The sequence below is a fragment of the Peromyscus leucopus genome, chromosome 3, assembly GCF_004664715.2.
Source record: "Peromyscus leucopus breed LL Stock chromosome 3, UCI_PerLeu_2.1, whole genome shotgun sequence".
In the NCBI taxonomy this organism is placed as follows: Eukaryota; Metazoa; Chordata; class Mammalia; order Rodentia; family Cricetidae; genus Peromyscus; species Peromyscus leucopus.
Genome location: NC_051065.1, coordinates 39,066,729 through 39,085,426, shown reverse-complemented (window position 1 = coordinate 39,085,426; position 18,698 = coordinate 39,066,729). Strand labels below are relative to the sequence as shown.

Here is an 18,698-nt window from a genome sequence, read left to right as displayed (position 1 = left end):
TGTTTGTCTTTGTCTGTCTGACTCTGTGTCTGTCTGTGTGTGTTTGTCTCTATCTCTGTCTCTCTCTATCTCTGTCTCTCTCCCTCTTCCTCCCCTGTCCTTGGGTTTGAGGCTTCCCAGCTAGGCTACACATGCAAGCCCCATGTATATGGGGATCCTCCTGTCTCTGCCTCCCAAAGACTAGGATTTAAAATGAGCACCATGATGCCCAGTTTTCATGTGGGTGCTGGGACCACACTCGGGTTCTTGTGCTTGTGAAGCGCACGCTTTGCCAAGGGAGCCACCCTAACTTTTGAGATACACTCCTGCCTCCGAGTTGCTCATTAACTCTTTAAAACACCGGCTGTTTTCCTCAAATTGCTGTTTTTTTTCTATTATCTATAATGAGGTCATCTTTTTTTTAATGCATTTCACATGAGAAATTAACACAAGAGAAATTTAAATTGCAGGTCTATGCTTTTAGAAACTTTTTTTACATCAAAAATTATCAGGAATAAACATCTTCTCTTTCTCAAGTTTTACTGAGTAGTTTGACAATTGGAAAATTGATTTTCTCCATATTCTGGTGATATTTTATATAATAGTGATTACCTTAGTTCTTCTGTGGGTAGGCTAAATTTAACTACTGCCTCTTTTTCTGTGAATATACGGTTTATTGAGTTGGAACAAAAATTACACAGAAAAGAAATTTATATTCAGTGTATTCTTTGGAAGCAAATCTTGAACTGGGGGCTTCCCCACTTAGCTCTAATCATCATTATCATTATTTTCTTCCCCACAACACTTTCTGGCTTTTGTTCACCTTGAGGCTGAATTTCTAAACTGAGGTTCACTTACCTAGGGAGCCCAACCCTGTTGCAGACCCTAGTGAGAAGGGACTATGGTTCACTTCAGGAGTATTACCCGTGTATCTCAACAGTGGAAGGTTTTTTCTGACATACAGAGTGGATATGTGGCCACGTTTGGAGGTAGGTAGATGAACCAATAGTGGTCATGTTAGGAGTCTGATAGTTCCTGTCACTCCTAAGCTGCCAGTGTGATTGTTGGATAGCAAAGAATCTGCTGATTGTCTTTAAGCACAAATGGAGTCTCTGTTGGGATTCTGTCCCAGTTAGACAATCTTTTTAAAAGTAGACTTTCAGAACTATTTTATGGGAAGAGACTCCAATGTGCTCTGCATCTAAATGGCCACCCCTTTGTCCCAATCCAGTTGGAAGAGAACATAGTTAAGATGCACAAAGGTATATTTACCCTGAGATGCACTCTGCTAGACTTATTGGGAAACAAATTCCAATTGCTTGCCATGGTAAATCACACTTACACTTCTTGTGCGTCCAACTTAGCTGATGTTTTCTAGTCTGTTTGGAAATTGCTTGGTGACTCAGAGGATGAATGTATCCATGAAATAACATGTGTAGAAGCTGAGGCTCATTAACATGAGCAGTAGATAGACATTTTCTGTCCTTCATTTTTCCCTAAAGCTGTTTGTGTTGCCAAGAAAACCCTTGAACTTCATGCTGTATTAGTGCTCAGCATTTTAGGGCTGAGCTTCTTTGTTACCTGACAAAAATGGTATACTTGCAACACCAGAAAATACAATGTACATCAAATTTGGCTTTTTATTTCCACTTGATCTCACATTCTGTAGACCTTGTAGAAGGCCATTGTAGGCCTTGATTTCAGAAACACTGCCAGAGAGCATTCTCTGAGTTGAGCCATAACATCTACAAATTAGGACACTACTGTGTGGGAAGGTTGTTTCAGATGTCAGGAAGTTTAAAGGCTTTAGTAAAAATGCACCTTCACCAAAGACACTGATTTCATTTTATAAGTCAAAACTATACTAAAGCTAACTAAAGTATACAAAAAGTTTCCTACATTCAAATAATAATTCAGCTATGATAAAGAAGTTTACTTATTGCTAGAAGATGGAGAGGGTACAGCAGATGAGGGGGTCCCTGCAGGTGTCACACAGGGAAGCAAACCCCGTAAAAAGATGAGAATGAAAACCCGGTGCAGATAAACTTTGTCAACATGGATCAGACTTCAGGGAGTCTAATGCCAGGGAATTCATTGTCAGCATCTTTAAACCAGAGTACAATTTGGAAAAATGTTTCCAGGCAACAAACAATCCAATTTCAGGTGCACAATAATGCATAAGGTGTGACTATGTAGAAACTCTTGTATAAAGTATGTGTGACCATGAGGGTGGGTTCTATAGCTAAAAGGCCTAGAATCTAGTGTGGTCTCTGACTATAGCATAGAGGTCAACAAGCCATAAAGTACGTGTGACATCTCCACTAAGGATGGGTAATGGTCTAGGGGGGAAGAGTCTGGGATAATCATTTTGGGGAATGTGGGTGAGGTCTGCCTCTATAGCAAAAGGTGGGTGAGCAGATAGCAAGAAGGTCACCAGGTCGTTAACAAAATCCACCCCCCTCCCCAGCCTTCTAGGCAAGAAAACAGGTATTGTATCTCCTCCATTGAGAAAAGGACCCTGTGTGTTTAACATTCCTGGTTTTCCTTGCTGCTTCTCTGTGAGTGCAAGGACCTTTGTGCCCCCCAGCAGGCCACCTGGCATAAACACAGCTCATTCTCACTGGGCAGTCAGGCATTAGAGAGACAAGTTGCTCTTTCTTGAACCACTACTAAATTGGGAGCCATTGAGAAGCAGCAGTTCTACTGAGGACTTGCATCTAGGTCAGAGGTGTGCAGTTTCCCTTTATAATGCCAGACTAGGTATGAGATGCTTAAGGAAATACTTGTTTTCAAAGCCTCAAAATATGTAAAATAATTCATTTCACAATGTTACATTTACCTTTGTTCTTGGAGGAAACCCATTCTAGATATTTTATAAGAAGTGTTTTATGTTGTTTCATAAAGTTTATGAGCATTATGAATAAAATCATATGTGCTTACAAGGATTTTAAGTTGTCAATGTGTGCAGATTTGGGCTCATTTTAGATAAGTGCTAACACTGGTCAGAAGTAAATGCTGAATTGTTTTAATTGTAGCTTGTTACAGTAGGGCCCTTCAGAGATTAAATTCTCCTAGAATATGTACAGTCAATTGGCCCCTATCAAATTTTCAGATTTAGTATTCTCCAAAGACCAGTGAGGCTTGTTTACTGTTCACTCAATCCCTGGTCTCTGGCACCCAGACACACCAACAAGCTCATGAACGTCCAAAGGATGGACTGTCAAGCTCAACAAGCTCTGAAGGACCCACAGCTTAAGACTCACCTCCAGTTCATTTCTTTCAGGTGTGACCCAGGATTTTCTGGCCCAGCTTGTGAGATGGCATCCCAGACATTCCCAATGTTTATTTCTGAAAGCTTTGGCAGCTCCAGGCTTTCCTCTTACCATAACTTTTACTCTATCCGTGGTGCTGAAGTCAGCTTTGGTTGTGGTGTCTTAGCCAGTGGTAAGGCCCTGGTTTTCAACAAAGATGGGAGGCGGCAGCTAATCACATCCTTTCTGGACAGCTCACAGTCTCGGTGAGTGTGAATTGATTTTCAGTTGTGCTTTTTTCTTTTACCAGGTAGATTTATCTTCTCATCTTTAAATAGGCTAGAAGGATGCTTAGTTTATTTAGAATTAATTTACTCTAGTTTTTAGTAAACTAGAAGATTCACCAGTGACTTTGAGCTACTAATGACTGACAGTTTTTTAAAAAATATGAGATGTTCACATCAAAACTGTGTTCTTAAGCCAAAGGCTGGTTAATTATTCATGTAGTTTATTTATTTGACAGCTTGCAGGGGCTGATTAGATTTACTCTGCATTGTCCCTTCCCCCAATGCCTGATAAATAATGCAGAAAAGGAATGATTGGCATTTTAAGTGTGTGTACACAAGTACATAGTATACAAATAGGCAAGAATATAGATTTATTTTATGGATACAGCTGTATATATAAAATACATACAAACCTCTTCACTTATTTTTACATCTCACAGTATAGTCACTTATACTTATATTTTATAAAACAGTGACTATAAACCTACAACTTTTGAGAAGTTCATTGAAATGTGTTTGAAATTCTTTGAAAACAAAACCTGTTTATCAATAAGAATGTTAATGTGCTGACTAATTATGAATGACTTCTGTCTAGGTTTCTCCAGTTCACACTGCGGCTGGGGAGCAGGTCTGTTCTGAGCACGTGCAGGGCCCCTGACCAGCCTGGGGAAGGAGTTCTACTGCATTATTCTTATGACAATGGGATAACATGGAAACTTCTGGAGCACTATTCATATCTCAGCTATCACGAGCCCAGGTATGTCAGGATACATTGACAAAGATGGGTAGTGTAGTATTTCCTTCCTGGGATGAATCACAATTCAGTTTTACAATTTTGCAGATGGCCAAATTGTATAAGACTGCATATTCTTCTGTTATAATGAACAATTGGTAAACCATATTTTTTAGTCTATGTGTTCCAATGATTTCGATACTTCAAAGAAACATGTTCTTATATTTTGAAATGTGCATCTAAGGAAACTACTTTGGTGTTTAGGAAAGAAATATGACCAGTAGTGCTATGCTTAATATAATATAAGCTATTAAAAATATTTTTATATGATGCTTATTTATAAATACTGTTAATATTTGATAACATTTTGTTATAATAAATTACACATAAACATTATGATAATTCATTAAATCTGATAACCAATTGTGTTTTAAGTTTTTCACACACTAAAATTAAGTAGTAAGCACAAGTAAATTTTTCTGGCATGTGCTGAGTCCCCGACAATGGCATGTATATAATACATGTACATTGTTAATTAATAATAATAATTAATACAATGTAAATGATATAAATATAATCATTTCCTTCAGCCACTTTTATTTCTCTGCTTTTGTATGTTTTATGGCTATATAACATCCTTCAGTGTTGACAGAATGGTACCCACAAATGTTTCAGAGACATTCCACCCTGCTAGAATATACATGAGCTTTGACATGAAAATCCTCTAGAAAGAACAAAAGAGGAAAGGAAGGGAAGCCTTAAAGTAAGGTGTCAGTATGCATACGGTCAGAGGTGAACCTTGTGTCTCACCCACAGTCATGGACAGAGCGCTCACACTGCTTCCTTTCTGGGAAGTACCTTTCTCCTGGGATATGAGGAGGCAGGCTTCGGTCCTCAGAGTTTGCCCTGGCACCATGGACCAATAATGCATGCGACATGTTTTACAATTTTGCCAGGGGCCACTCCCAATTTTAATCATTTGCAAATAAGATGACACCTTTGTATATACAGTGAAGTAGTGTGCAACAGAGACAATCAATCACTGTTTGTAACTGAAATGTTACACACTTTGACAAATTTTAAATGTCCCAGCTGTGTTGGATACTTTCTTCATACATGTAAAAATGTACAGCTAAAGTCTCTTCATCCCTCAGAGATACACAAGTCCTATGAAAATGTCCCAGGGACTCTCCATAGTTAATATGAACCAATCAATTAAATAAGAAACATGATAAAATCATGAAGAAAACATCATCCTAAGTGAATTTGACCTAATGACCAGCTTTTTTCTGAAAAGGATGGACAGCTTCAAAATTCAATAATCATCTATATAATGAAATTTCATTAATCTTTGTTGACATGAAAAATAATGACATATTCAATGTGCAAAGGTGTGTTTAATTTGCCCACCAAATGGGAGCAACATTCTTCTTCTAAACAGAATCAAAGCGGTTCTTCAGTATTAGGAATGTGTATATCTGAGAAATTGAGATCAGACGAAAGGTTTTCTTTTTCAGAAGAATGTGGCAGTGCCAGCAAAACACTCGTTTTCTACATACGAAAATCTAACCGCAAGACTCCTTTCCCTCTCTCTCTCCCTCACAAATATTAATAAAAGCTGACATGGCAGAAGTGGAATTTGATATATTCCAGGTGCTAAATTATATTCTTCATAATAAATAATACAAACCATGAAAATTTTTCATAAAATTAAATATATCTTGATGCCTTTAGCCATTTAGTCTATTTTATTCAGTATAAATTGCTTCCTGTAAGGTGCTTTGCATTCTATATTATCTCTTAACATCATAGTTGTTCAGAAATGAAAATGGGCCATATGCTGAGCTTCTAGCTGGCTCACCACTATGATTCATTCAAAAATAAAGGAACTATCTGTTTATGTATAAAATCTGAAAGCTCATAATATGTCTAATCTGAAATAAAATCTTGTGAACTAATTGGTACTTTTATTAGTGTAAAATATTATAATTCTGTTAAACCCTAATTTTGTTTCACCTTGTTTCTTACTTATAAGTGTTTGTATATTCTAAAATTACTTAAAAAATCAAATCTTGGCCAATTTTTATGCCTTGATTATTTATTGAGTTTGATTCCTTATTTCAAGTTACCCAATTCTGTAATATATAATTATAATACATAATTATCAGACTTTAAAAAAATAATTTCATGGCCAGGCAGTGATAGTACATACCTTTAATCCTGGCTCTTGGGAGGCAGAGTCAGGCAGACCTCTGAGTTTAGGGCCAGCCTGGTCTACAAAGGATAGCCAAAACTACACAGAGAAACCTTGTCTCAAAAAACAAATTCACGAAGCCTGGGGGAGGTGGCTCAGTGGATACAAGGTTGACTCCCCAGAACCCACATCAAGGCTGGTCAAGTATGGCAAGTGAGTGCAGCTCCAGTGCTTGCAAGGCAAAGCTTAGATTATCTGAGTCATGCTGGCTAGTGAGACCAGCAGAACTCATCTCCAGGTTCAGCTAGAGACTGCCTCAACAAATACAATGAGAACTGATCAATCAAGCAGGTCACCCAACGTGAACTTCTGGCTTCTACACGCCTGTGCATTCATCTGCACACATATACAAACACACACACAGGCCAAAAAGAAAGAAAAATGATACACCACCACCCACAGATGAGCAATTGAAGCAAAAGTTTAACTTAAGTCTCTGTATTCTCACTGAGTAATATTTTAATCCAAGTTTCCATAGCTATTCCAACCAGCTGCTCTAATATGTAAAGAGCCATGACGTCATTAAAATCCCCCACCCTCTTGGCAGATGTGATGTGAAGTAGAAGACCAAGGATCAAGAACCAAGGTTTCCAGGTCTTCCAGCCATTTAGCTTCTGCTTAACCCCAAAAGGGCTGCTTGGCCTCCCTCTCCCTCCCTCTGTCAGTACTCACTGGGGACATGCACTGTCACCATGTGTCAGCGACTGCTTTACATACTGACATGTGGATGAAGGATGGACAAAAAGGTTTCTAGCCCTGGCCATGATGTTTCAGTCCTAAAGTCACATGTGCAGATGTTGAGACACATAAGGCACATAAAGCAGCTTTCCCTCTGGTTACAGAGTCATCAGCCATTAGCTGACAGCACAGGACCCTGACCCAAGAGTCTAACTATAGACCAAGAATTGTAGCTCCTCAGTTATGAAAATATTGACCTCTTTGATTACTGTTATGTGCATATACATAAAATATTCTATTTTTAGCTATTTTTTTAAACTCATTTCTGTTCATCAGAGAGCTTGACTGCATTTTAAATTATTAAAATAGAAAGAAATTATAATTTTCTAATAATATGATGCTAATCAAAATAAATTAAGTCAATGCCTGATATTTGCATTATTTCAACCAGTTGAAATATATTTCAATTATTTAGTTTCATTACACATATTATGAATAAATATTTGTGCCTGTATAATAAATACTATTAGAAAAATAAAAGTGAAAACTATCAAAAATGCTTAACTTAGCTATCTACTTATATTAACTGTCATCTAATTAGTTCTATTAATAAGAAGGTTATCAGATTATAAAAATTTTGAAACCGTGAATGTATTTAGATATGTCTTTCTAGTTTAAGTTTTATAAATTTATTCTTCTGTGTTTCTGTATTGATTTTCCATTTTTTTTAAATGTGTTTTCTTATGTTTTAGAAAACCCCACCCAACTGTGACTGTTTATATAACCAGTGGTGGCACTCATATTCTTCTCCCCATATATTTCTATACAAGCTGTTAAGGGAAAAATAGATACTAATTTTCAGTAGATAAACCACATTTCCAAGCTATAGTTTTAACATTTTTTTGCATGAAAAAATGAGAAACAGTCTCATTTCTCAGTAAAGCTAGGCTTGGACAATGAAATTTTAAATACTTCAAGTTATCTATATAGTCACTTGGCCTAAAAGTGAGTGAAGTTTTTCTTTTTCTTCACTCACTGAAAAGAAGCCTCCTCAGACCCTCCAGCATGCGGTAACTGCAAGCATCTCTCCTGGAGTTTAACTGTGTCGATGGAGACAAATGTTCCCTTTGCTGCTCCTTTCCCATCTCACCAGTGTGTGGGTGTGAGCAGCATGGTCCTGTGATTTATGGAGCTTTCAAGCCAATGTCATTGCAGAGGCAATTAAAGTGTGGTTTCTGCTGCTGTTACAATAATTGCTCCTTGAAATTAGATATTATTCTTAATTTTCACCACTTGTCAAATACAGGTTTGTTGTTATGATGTTGGGGCACAGCTACTGACCTATGTTCACAATGGTAAACTCAGAGGACCAAGAGAGCACCATGCTCCCGTCTGCCTCACAACTATAATGTGTCACAAGCTACTCATAATCAACACTTTGCCACTTTAACAACTATGTTTTAATGAGTTACTTTCTTTGAGAGCCCATGAATGAAAATGAATCACATTTTTTGATATGTTTAGAAGAAATTGTTGGAGAGGTGCAACAAACCAAACATCTCAGAAGAGGGTATGTGACAGAATCATTGTTAGTACCATGCTTCAAGGTCAACTGTCCGGACTAATTTTTTTTTAGTATATCCAATCTTGGAGATTAGAGTTTTAAATAATTCAATTTATTCTACTACTGATTTGGCTTGGAAGTGAGGTTTGTAGTATAAATATTTATAAATTAAGACAGCAAGATATCTGAATTTTAACTCTTTCTCTTTAGAATAATCTCTGTAGAACTACCTGATGATGCGAGACAGTTTGGAATCCAGTTCAGATGGTGGCAGCCACACCATTCTTCCCAAGGAGAAGATGTGTGGGCTATTGATGAGATTGTCATGACCTCTGTCCTGTTCAACAGCATCAGTCTTGACTTTACCAATCTTGTGGAAGTCACTCAGTCTCTGGGATTCTACCTTGGAAACGTTCAGCCATACTGTGGCCATGACTGGACACTTTGGTAAGGATTATTATTACAATTTGCATTAATAAGCAGAGCACATGGATGAACTATTAGTTCATTCTGCACTTAGTCTATTGAAAAATATTGACTGAACATGGTACATTAAAAAGTTAGTACTGGGGCAAGAGAGATGGCTCAGAGGTTAAGAGCACTGGGTGCTCTTCCAAGAGGTCCTGAGTTCAATTCCCAGCACCTACATGGTGGCTCACAACCATCTGTAATGGTACCCAATGCCCTCTTCTTCTGTGCAGATATACATATAGACAGCACTCATATACATAAAATACATTAAAAAATCTTTTATTTAAAGTTGGTGCTATATTTATGTCTTCAAAATGAGGACAAAAAAACATAAAATTCACAGATTTGAATAAATATAACATTTCATATTAATTAATTTAAGATTTTTGTCTCCAAAAATTATATATAAAAACACTCAAAAATAGTAATAATTAAAGTGATCACAATAGTATTCCTTCATTGAGGACTATGATGATCATACTCTGTGTGATATTACATTAGTGACTGGTTTATTAAAATTTCTTACAAGAAGTTCAATTTTCATGCTGTCATATGAAAAGTTCCAGAAGCTTGTCAACCCTGATTTATTGACTTACATGTTCTTTTTAATCCTTTTTCTCATCTAGTTAATGACACCAGTGGAGGTTCAATATTGAGGGATATCCTAATTAAGATAGTCATTGTTTTTAGATTCTCCTTCCAATGGTCACTTACAGATTTAATTATATAACAAACAGTAAGTAAATAATTTTAAGTATAATTAGTACTTCATTAACACCACGAAAGATAATCCAACAGTGACTAACAGTGTGAGTAGCTGGTGACTTGACAGGGAATCCCCACGGTCCCTCAGAAGAGACGACCTTAGAGCCTGTCAAAGCAGTGCATGACTGAAATCCTGGCATTTGAAAAGTGGGAGCATGGGGATCAAGTTCAAGATCATCCTCAGCTATACAGGGGGTTTCGGGCCAGCCTAGGCTACTTACATGAGATGGGGGCAGAGGGTTCAGAGACAGAGATTACCTTTGGGAATTTGAGAAAGCAGACATGATTTATCTCACTGACTGGAAAGTTGAAAAACAAGGAAATTTCAGACATGTGGAAATCCACAGGAAGAGAAATCCATCTATGAGAAATTCTGTGGAAAAGAGTGCTAAGACAAGAATTACTGAGGGCAGTGGTGTTGGAACCCACGTGTTGAGAAGATGAACGTGTATCAAGAATGAAAGCCAAGATATGTTCAGAGAACCCAAGAAATTCCCAGATTAAGACTTAGGTCTAAATGATCCCACAGCCTTCGCCACTGCGCCCACTGCCCCTCTCTAGATTCTTTTTAAACTGTAAGCATGACCAAGGAATCACTTCCTAAGAGACTTTTAATTTCTATTGAGTCATGATCAGGCCCATTTAATTTCCTCCACATGAGTCATGCTGAATGCTAATCATTGCTATTGCCTCCAGAGAGTGTATCATAAATGACCCATCAGGAACCTTATCATAATTAGAGGGAAATTTTACACACCAGTGCACAGAAAATTACCTTTGATTGGAACTGTGCATGTACAGTCACATCTGACACACAGCAGGCTAAAATTCTAGCATTGAAGTGACAGCTAATGGAATGGAAATACAGCTGGTCACTTTTGCTACAAGCATGTCAGACTAGACACAGTGAAATTTCTACTCAAACAACTAGAGATTGTTAAACCACGTGTTCTATTTGATAGCCTCAGGTGACCTGTGTGTGTGTGTGTGTGTGTGTGTGTGTGTGTGTGTGTGTGTGTGTGTGTATGTGTGTTTCTCATTTCTCGGCCTATAGTTCCAAAAACTCAAATAAAAGAGGAAAAATGAACAAGAAGATATGAAATACAGACTAAAATGAAATGTAATAGAATTTGATGCTTCTGAAGTTTGAGTGGCCTGAATTAACAGTTACTCAGATTGGTCATGTATCATAAAACATGTGAGACACAAGATTGTGTAGTAAGATATTTTTTTCAGCACTTAGCTATAACAAAGAGTCATATCATGAATGCAAGTCCTGTATCATGTTTATTTTCATAAATAGTTAACATCTGCTCAAATTAACTCCAGAGTTGCTGAGCATTTTAACTCAACATTTGAGTTGAATGCAAGATAACCACAGTTTAATTTTTGTGCTTTGATCAAATCCTGTGAACAATATCCTTTCACACAAGTCGGATGAACATTCTTAACTCACCACTGCTTTCATTTGTGGAGATTCATTTACTTTATGAAAATACAATCATATTAATTCCAGAAAACCAGAAGAAAATAAAAATAATTGTGCTATCCCCATGGGCACCCTGAGCAGCCCTGTAGGAGTTTTATTAACAGCAGCATGTGAGCAATGCAACTTGACTTTCTGATGCTCTCCAAAGCAAACCGGAGTTCTCTTGGTCGTGAGACATCAGAGGAGATACTCTGGCAGTGATAATGAGACTAGAGAAACACATTAACCATTTTTAAAAGGACATGAAAAACTGTTTACTGTTCATTAAATTGAAGCAACATGGAAGGTCTCAAACTGCTCCCATTTTCTTGGTCAATGAGTTAGAATAAAACTCTTTTTAATGACACTGTTTCTCTATTCTGCTGTTGAGAAAGACATTGTCTAAAATTGGATGCAAGCTTGTTTGGCACTGTTTTTCAGAAATACTTAATTACAATATAGAAATTTGGGAGATGATATTGCAAACTATGTATTATTCTCCCCCAGTCCTTAACAGTAGTGATCATTTTTTCATTTAGCATCTTTTGAGCGTGTTATCTTATTAAGTAAAAATTCTTTAAATGCATTTGAAAGCATAGCCTCTACCCTGCAGTGACCTTGTTTCTCTCAAGGGAAATGTAGACACCGTCTGTACTGAAAGACTGGTGTTAAATTAATGATTGTTGGCTCTTCCCAGCTGTGTGTTCATTTGGTTCTCATTTTAGACTCGTGACTTTCCATGAGCATGGATTGTTGTTACCAAGGCTGTTCTCCAGGGAAAATGTGGACAATTGCTTTTTCATTATAACTATAGTTAATATGCTGTAAATCACTTAGATTATGCCATTCTAAACCACTTTTTTTTTCAGTAGGGAAAGAAATTGCTTCTCATTCTTGGCAATGCTTTCCTTCTATTCATTAAATCAGAATCTGTATCTGCTTTCATTTTTTAAAATAATTTTGAAATCTCTTACAAATATTTTTTAAATCTTTTCCATTGAGATAGAATCACATCACTCACCCTAACCTCTCTTCCTTCCAGCCCCTCCCAGCTACCCTCTCTCAAATGCTTCTCATGACCCTGTTGAAGTTGACAGCCTCTTTTTCTTTGATTACTATTGTTACTTACATACATGTATGTATGTATATGTACAAATATGTCAATATAAACTGCTGGGTCCATTTTATTGTATATATATATGGTTTCAAAGCTGACCGCTCTGCATTGGACAGCCAATAAAGTAGCTGGTCCCTTGAAAGCCTGACTCTCCTTCTCCCTAGAGTCATTTTTTTTTTGCCTGGAGTTTTTGTTTAGGAGGGGACCCCATGAAAATTCCCACCTACCACATAGCATTTCCATCAATAATACTATTTTTCTGGTCCTGTTTATGTAGATATTCCTAGGGGAGGCTGTTCCACAGCAAACTTCCTGGTGTTCTGGATCTTTTTTTTTTTTTTTTTTTTTTTTTTTTTTGGTTTTTCGAGACAGGGTTTCTCTGTGTAGCTTTGCGCCTTTCCTGGAGCTCACTTGGTAGCCCAGGCTGGCCTCGAACTCACAGAGATCCGCCTGGCTCTGCCTCCCGAGTGCTGGGATTAAAGGCGTGCGCCACCAACGCCCGGCGTGTTCTGGATCTTACAATCTTTCTGTCCCCTCTTCCATGATGTATCCTGGGCCACCATGCAGGAGCCATAGATGTATCTGTTGGATCTGGGCTCCCCATGATCTGTTGATCTCTGCATCATGTGTAGTTGTGGTTCTCTGTGATGGTCTCCATATGCTGTGGTGGCTTCTCTGATGAGGGGTGATAGCTACACTTATCTGTGGGTGTGAGGATAGGGTTTAGACAGATAGGAATTATTCCGGTCACACAAAGTGGCAGTATTAGTCTTTTCTACCTTCCATGACTGCACTAGCCCCAAAAAGCTGGCTGGGTTTCTAGTATCAGGCATGATTTCCCTCCTGTTGAGTGGGTTTTAAGTCCAACTATACAGCTGTTGATTGCCACTGACATTTGATTGGCACTTACTGCAGTTTTATGTATATCTTGCCATCTGGTCCTTTCTGTGGTTCCTAGTGTTGCAGCTGGGCAGAACTGTTTCTTTCCATCCTTTTGCAGCTTGAGTAATACTTTCTGGAACCATGGGAGTTAGACCACAGAAAAGAGGCTTTCAGGTCGGTCAGATCCTGCTTGAGTCATAGGAAGCCTGTGTCATAGAGGCACACCCTCAACCCCTGAGAAGCAACCAAGGCCTACATAGATAATCTATGCTGTTGGAGGAACTCATAAACTACACTGAGCAACCATTTGAAGGGAAGTGGTTGCATGATGCTGGAGTTTTTGTTAGACTGTGGTTCTTGTGGGGAACACAGTGTATACACACACACACACACACACACACACACACATACATGCATACACACACACACTATATAAATATATATATGTGTGTATATATATATATATATATAGCTAAATACAAAATAATGATTCCTTAAAGCTTTATCAAATGACCTTGATGTTATTTGTTCCTTGTCCCCCCTCTTCCTCCTTTACTGACCTCTCCCTCCCCCTCCCCAGTTGGAATCCCCTCCACATCACTCCATATCCCACCTTATGTCACCTGCACCCTACTCTCCCCCTCCGAAGGCACCCCCAGCTATGGTCCCTTTATACTTGACTGTTGTCTGTGGTTATTCCATGTCATATATTCATATCTGAGGATCTGGAGCTAGGAACCACAGATAGGAGAGACCATGCAGCCTTTGTCTTTCTGGGTCTGGGTTACCTTGGTCAATAGTCACATCTTAGGGTCACAGTGGAACTATCTGAGGTTTGCAAAGATTGCTCCTGACTGACACATTAGTGATAATATCAAAGGATATTAGCATCCCTTTGTCCCAGCTAATGAGCTGGCTCGATATACTGAGTGCAAAGACATTGTTCCCATATAGTTTTAGTTTAGCACATGTACAGATGTGATTGAATGGTTGCTGTAGCGTATAGGGGTTGGTATAGTAGAAGTAGAGACTTTGAAGTTATACAAGTGAATTCAGATTCTGACACTGCTGCTTGGAAATTTGGAAACTCAAGGCAGGGAGGTTTTAATTAATGAGGAATTTTGAGAATCTATTTTGATTGAACATTGATTTAAGAAAGTTGCACTGAAGCAACTCATGAAAATTAGGATTACCAAAGTCTCATTATGAAATAATGTAAAAGCAGACATTTCTGACTTCTCACCTTGTCTTTGCCCTGCAGCACATCCATAACCTAATGACTTCTAACCCCAGCCACTGACCTATCACCTGACCTCATTCCAGTAGGAGCCCTTAATAATGAGTTAGGAATCAAGCATACAGTGAGATCACCCATGGGCACATTCTACTGAACCTTCTAGAAGATGACATTCTAATTGTCTCGTTTATTTATATTTTATTAAGAAATATTTTTATTCATTTTCCATCCAACCACAGGTCCCCTCTCTTCCCTCCTCCCACTCCCCTCTAACTCCCCCCCAACCCACCCCTTCACTCCCTCCTCCAAAAAAGGTAAGGTCTCCCATGGAGAGTCAGCAAAGCCTGGTGCATTCAGTTGAGGCAGCTCCAAGCCCTTCCCCCTGCCTCCAGGCTGTGCAAGGTGTCCCACCATAGGTAGTGGGCTCCAAAAAGCCAGTTCATGCACCAGGGATAGATCCTGATCCTACTGCCAGGGACCCCTTAAGCAGACCAAGATACACAACTGCTCTAATTGCCTCATTTTTATATCACCAAACATAATCCCCACATCAAAATAGTAACACCAGAAATTCCGAGACTATATTTAGTTTTTCTGAGCTTCAGCTTTTCAACTATAAAATGAGAGCGATAATATCTGTGAAGATTAGGTGGGAGCACACAGGAAAGTCCGTGCCACATTCTGTCTCTGGCTGTGTCACCACTGTCTGACTGAATGGAGGAACCTGTCTGTATGCTGTGCTCATGTCCAGAGTGTGAGAAGCATTCTTGGATTTCAAAGATGAATAGACATAATTTTGCCTGGTTAATGTGAACAAGCATGTGTTTAAAGAGAGCAAAGTAAATGTTTTAAGTAAGATTTTACATATATAGACTAGATTAGATCTGAAAGGGGAGAGGTATACAAAAGAAAGGTTAGTGAGCATACTTAATGTTCTCAGTATTTTTATATCAATCACCTCTATCACTACCATGTGTGTTATCATAGACGAGATCCAAGGCGAGTGCTGAGTGGTTGGGTTACCAGGAACCCAGACTTATCCTCACTGTGACTAAAAAGAGGACATCTGCAGTGCAAAGATAAAGTACTGTGCCTGATAATAATTAAAGCAAAAGTTAACACAAGTTAAGAAAATCTGTCATTTGCCAATCATTAGTGGTACTTAAAGAAAAATAGATTTAATTAAAACAAGAATTAAGACTATTCATGACTTAAAGAAATGTTTATAGGCTTTAAAGATCCAGTGAACTCATTCTCTTCATTGTGACTAATGTTACTTTATTTTTAATTGAACCTTTCTTTTTCTTTATATAAGGAAATCATGAACTCTTGTCATGTTAGGTTTATGTTATGAAAGAGAAATGTTTTAAAGTTTGACATGAAAATAAAAAAGGAAAATGAAGAACAATGTGAAGAAATTAAAATTAAGGTAGGAATGACAAAAGATACCAAGGAGAAGTGGGTAGACGGGATGTGTGTTGGCATGAGAGGACACCCTTTGAAACTCAGCAGCTTTCCCATGAGCTCCTGGTAGCACAGTCAGCCCTGGAAACTAGAGATCTAGAGAGAACAGCTACAGAGTGGGTAGCAGCCCAGCTCAAAACCATGCATTCAGGACATTCAAAACTTTGTGTTAACACCTCATGGGAGGTCAAGAAAAACAGTATGGACAAGAGAACAGTATTTGCTTGTATACTTTATTGAAAGCAGGAGCTACATGGGCAGAACTCCAGGACTAAAAAGGATGCTAAATGCCTGTTTATCCCAAATAAATGAAATGAGATTCATTGAGTCAGACATAGGAGTGCGTGTTTGTATACCAAGACACTTAGCAGGTTGAGGTAGGAAAATTGCTTGAGACCATGAATTCTGGCAAGGCTGGACAAAATAGTGAAACCTGACCTCAGAAGAATAAAAAAGACTAGAGATATGGTTCAGAGGTTAAGAGCACTTGCTGATCTTCCAAAAGACCCAGATTCGGTTCTCAGCACCCATGCTGGTGGCTCATTTCCTAGACATCCTCTTCTGCTGGGAGCCTGCAAACACATGCACATACACAGAGACAGAGATCCACATCAGTAAAAATAAAAATAAATGTTTTAATAAAAAGTAAGTAGGGCTGGGGATGTATAGCTCAGGGAAAGATCAGTTGCCTGACATGTGTAAGACCTGAGTTTAACCTCTAATTACTACAATAGATATTTTACAGCATCTACAATAGATAGATAGATAGATAGATAGATAGATAGATAGATAGATAGATAGATAGATAACAATTCCTTTGCCACGACTATTAGCACAGAGAAAAGCCATGATCTTTTGTTATATAATAATCATGTACTAATAGAGCAGAACTGAGTAATAACTAAAATTTTCAGATATATATGTCAGAAACTAACTTACTGTTAAGGCATTTCTAGACTTTAAGAACCTTCTAGAAACAACAATAACTTGTAGCATTGGATAACTAGCAAGATTTTCCAGTGGACCTAGAAAGCTACCATCAGAACTGTTTATTCAAATTCCTAATGATTCTGTAGGAAACTCAGACACACACACACACACACACACACACACACACACACACAACACACAAACACACATACACACACACAGAGGGGGGGGAAGGAGGGAGCGAGCATTGGACATACTTTTTTAATGACATCTACGTCTCATTTTATTATATTTTCATTATTTTTAAAATGTGTTTAGTGGAAGTTGAGTCTTTTCCACCAATAGATTTTCATTGCTTTATTCCATTGTATTTATTGGTCTATATAAAACTTGCCAAAGAGGTGGCTTGACACTAATGTAGGGATTGTGTTGTTGGTAAATATGGGCAAAGGAGAGGTCACATTAGTACTTAGGTGAAACTTTAGACATCTCTAATTCCTTAGGGTATATAGATTTATTATTATAAAATATTGTAAATTATATAAGATAAAATTATTACTGAGAGTCCTTTGTAAAATTGATCTATAAAATGAGAATAATAGCCAAGTAAAATTCTTTAGGATTTTTCTTTAATTAAACATCAACCTATAATTTATATAGAAATTTCATTATTCAGTATTTTTAAGCAAGTGTAGACTCTTTCTACAAAGTCTATTAAAAAGAGCATCAAATCAGCTAAAACTGCTGATGAAGACAGTCAGATGAGGCAGCTCCAGAAAGCTGCGTGGACCACTGCTTCACTATAAATGATTAGTCTAGGAATCATAATGGATGGACAGGTAAACACACAGCAAGTCACTTCCTGTTACTCTCAACAGCAATGAAGAATGTTCTCAGTACCTCTAAAAATTGTTAATATAATTGATTATGACCCTAATAGATTTACAGGTGATTCCCTAAACTGCAGCCTATTTATTAAGCTTTTTCACTCTAAAGGTTTCATTTATTGATAGACTAATTTTATACATTTATTAAGCTTTTTCACTCTAAAGCTTTTCATTTATTGATAGACTAATTTTATACATTGAACTATTTATTGATGGCATCATGGCATGGTTAATACAGAAAGTGTAGCAGTTAGTATTGATGATGAAGATAGATAGAAAAGCCCTTTGCTTGTACAGCTCATGTTCTAAGGGAAATGGCCACAGTGAACAAACACCCATAAGAATGTTCTAGATGATGATAAGGCTGAGAAGGAAAGGGAGTGGAGTTCTGGATTACATGAAAGGAAAACAGGGCTGTTTAGAACAACAGTGAGGAGAGCCCTCTGGGGAGGCATAGTGTTCAGAGTAGTGCAAGAGACCATGATAAGAATCTGGAAGAATAGGGGGTCAGAGGGACTCATAAAGAAAGACTATGGGACAAGCGAGGAGCTTGGTTGTGTTGTGACCCTGTAGAGCAATGTGGAATACTGGGATTGTTCTAGCAGCTATCAAAATCCAGCAAATAGTTTGGAGCAGAGATGTAACATGGTCGTACTTAGACTGTTAAAAGTCATGGTGGCTGAGCTGTTGAAAGTGGCTAACAAAGGCAACAGGAGAAGCAGCAGGAGTTC

General features: G+C 38.0%; 1 protein-coding gene across 3 annotated transcripts in view; it reads left to right on the top strand.

Annotated features, from left to right (window-relative positions):
- Reln (reelin) overlaps positions 1 to 18,698 on the top strand; it is a 457,868-nt gene that overhangs the window by 316,889 nt on the left and 122,281 nt on the right. For all 3 annotated transcript variants that reach the window (XM_028890934.2, XM_037203573.1, XM_028890933.2), the window contains exons 18-20: positions 3,263 to 3,496; positions 4,113 to 4,274; positions 8,957 to 9,193. In XM_028890934.2, the coding sequence (XP_028746767.1) occupies positions 3,263 to 3,496; positions 4,113 to 4,274; positions 8,957 to 9,193 (633 nt within the window). The remainder of the gene's footprint in view (positions 1 to 3,262; positions 3,497 to 4,112; positions 4,275 to 8,956; positions 9,194 to 18,698) is intronic.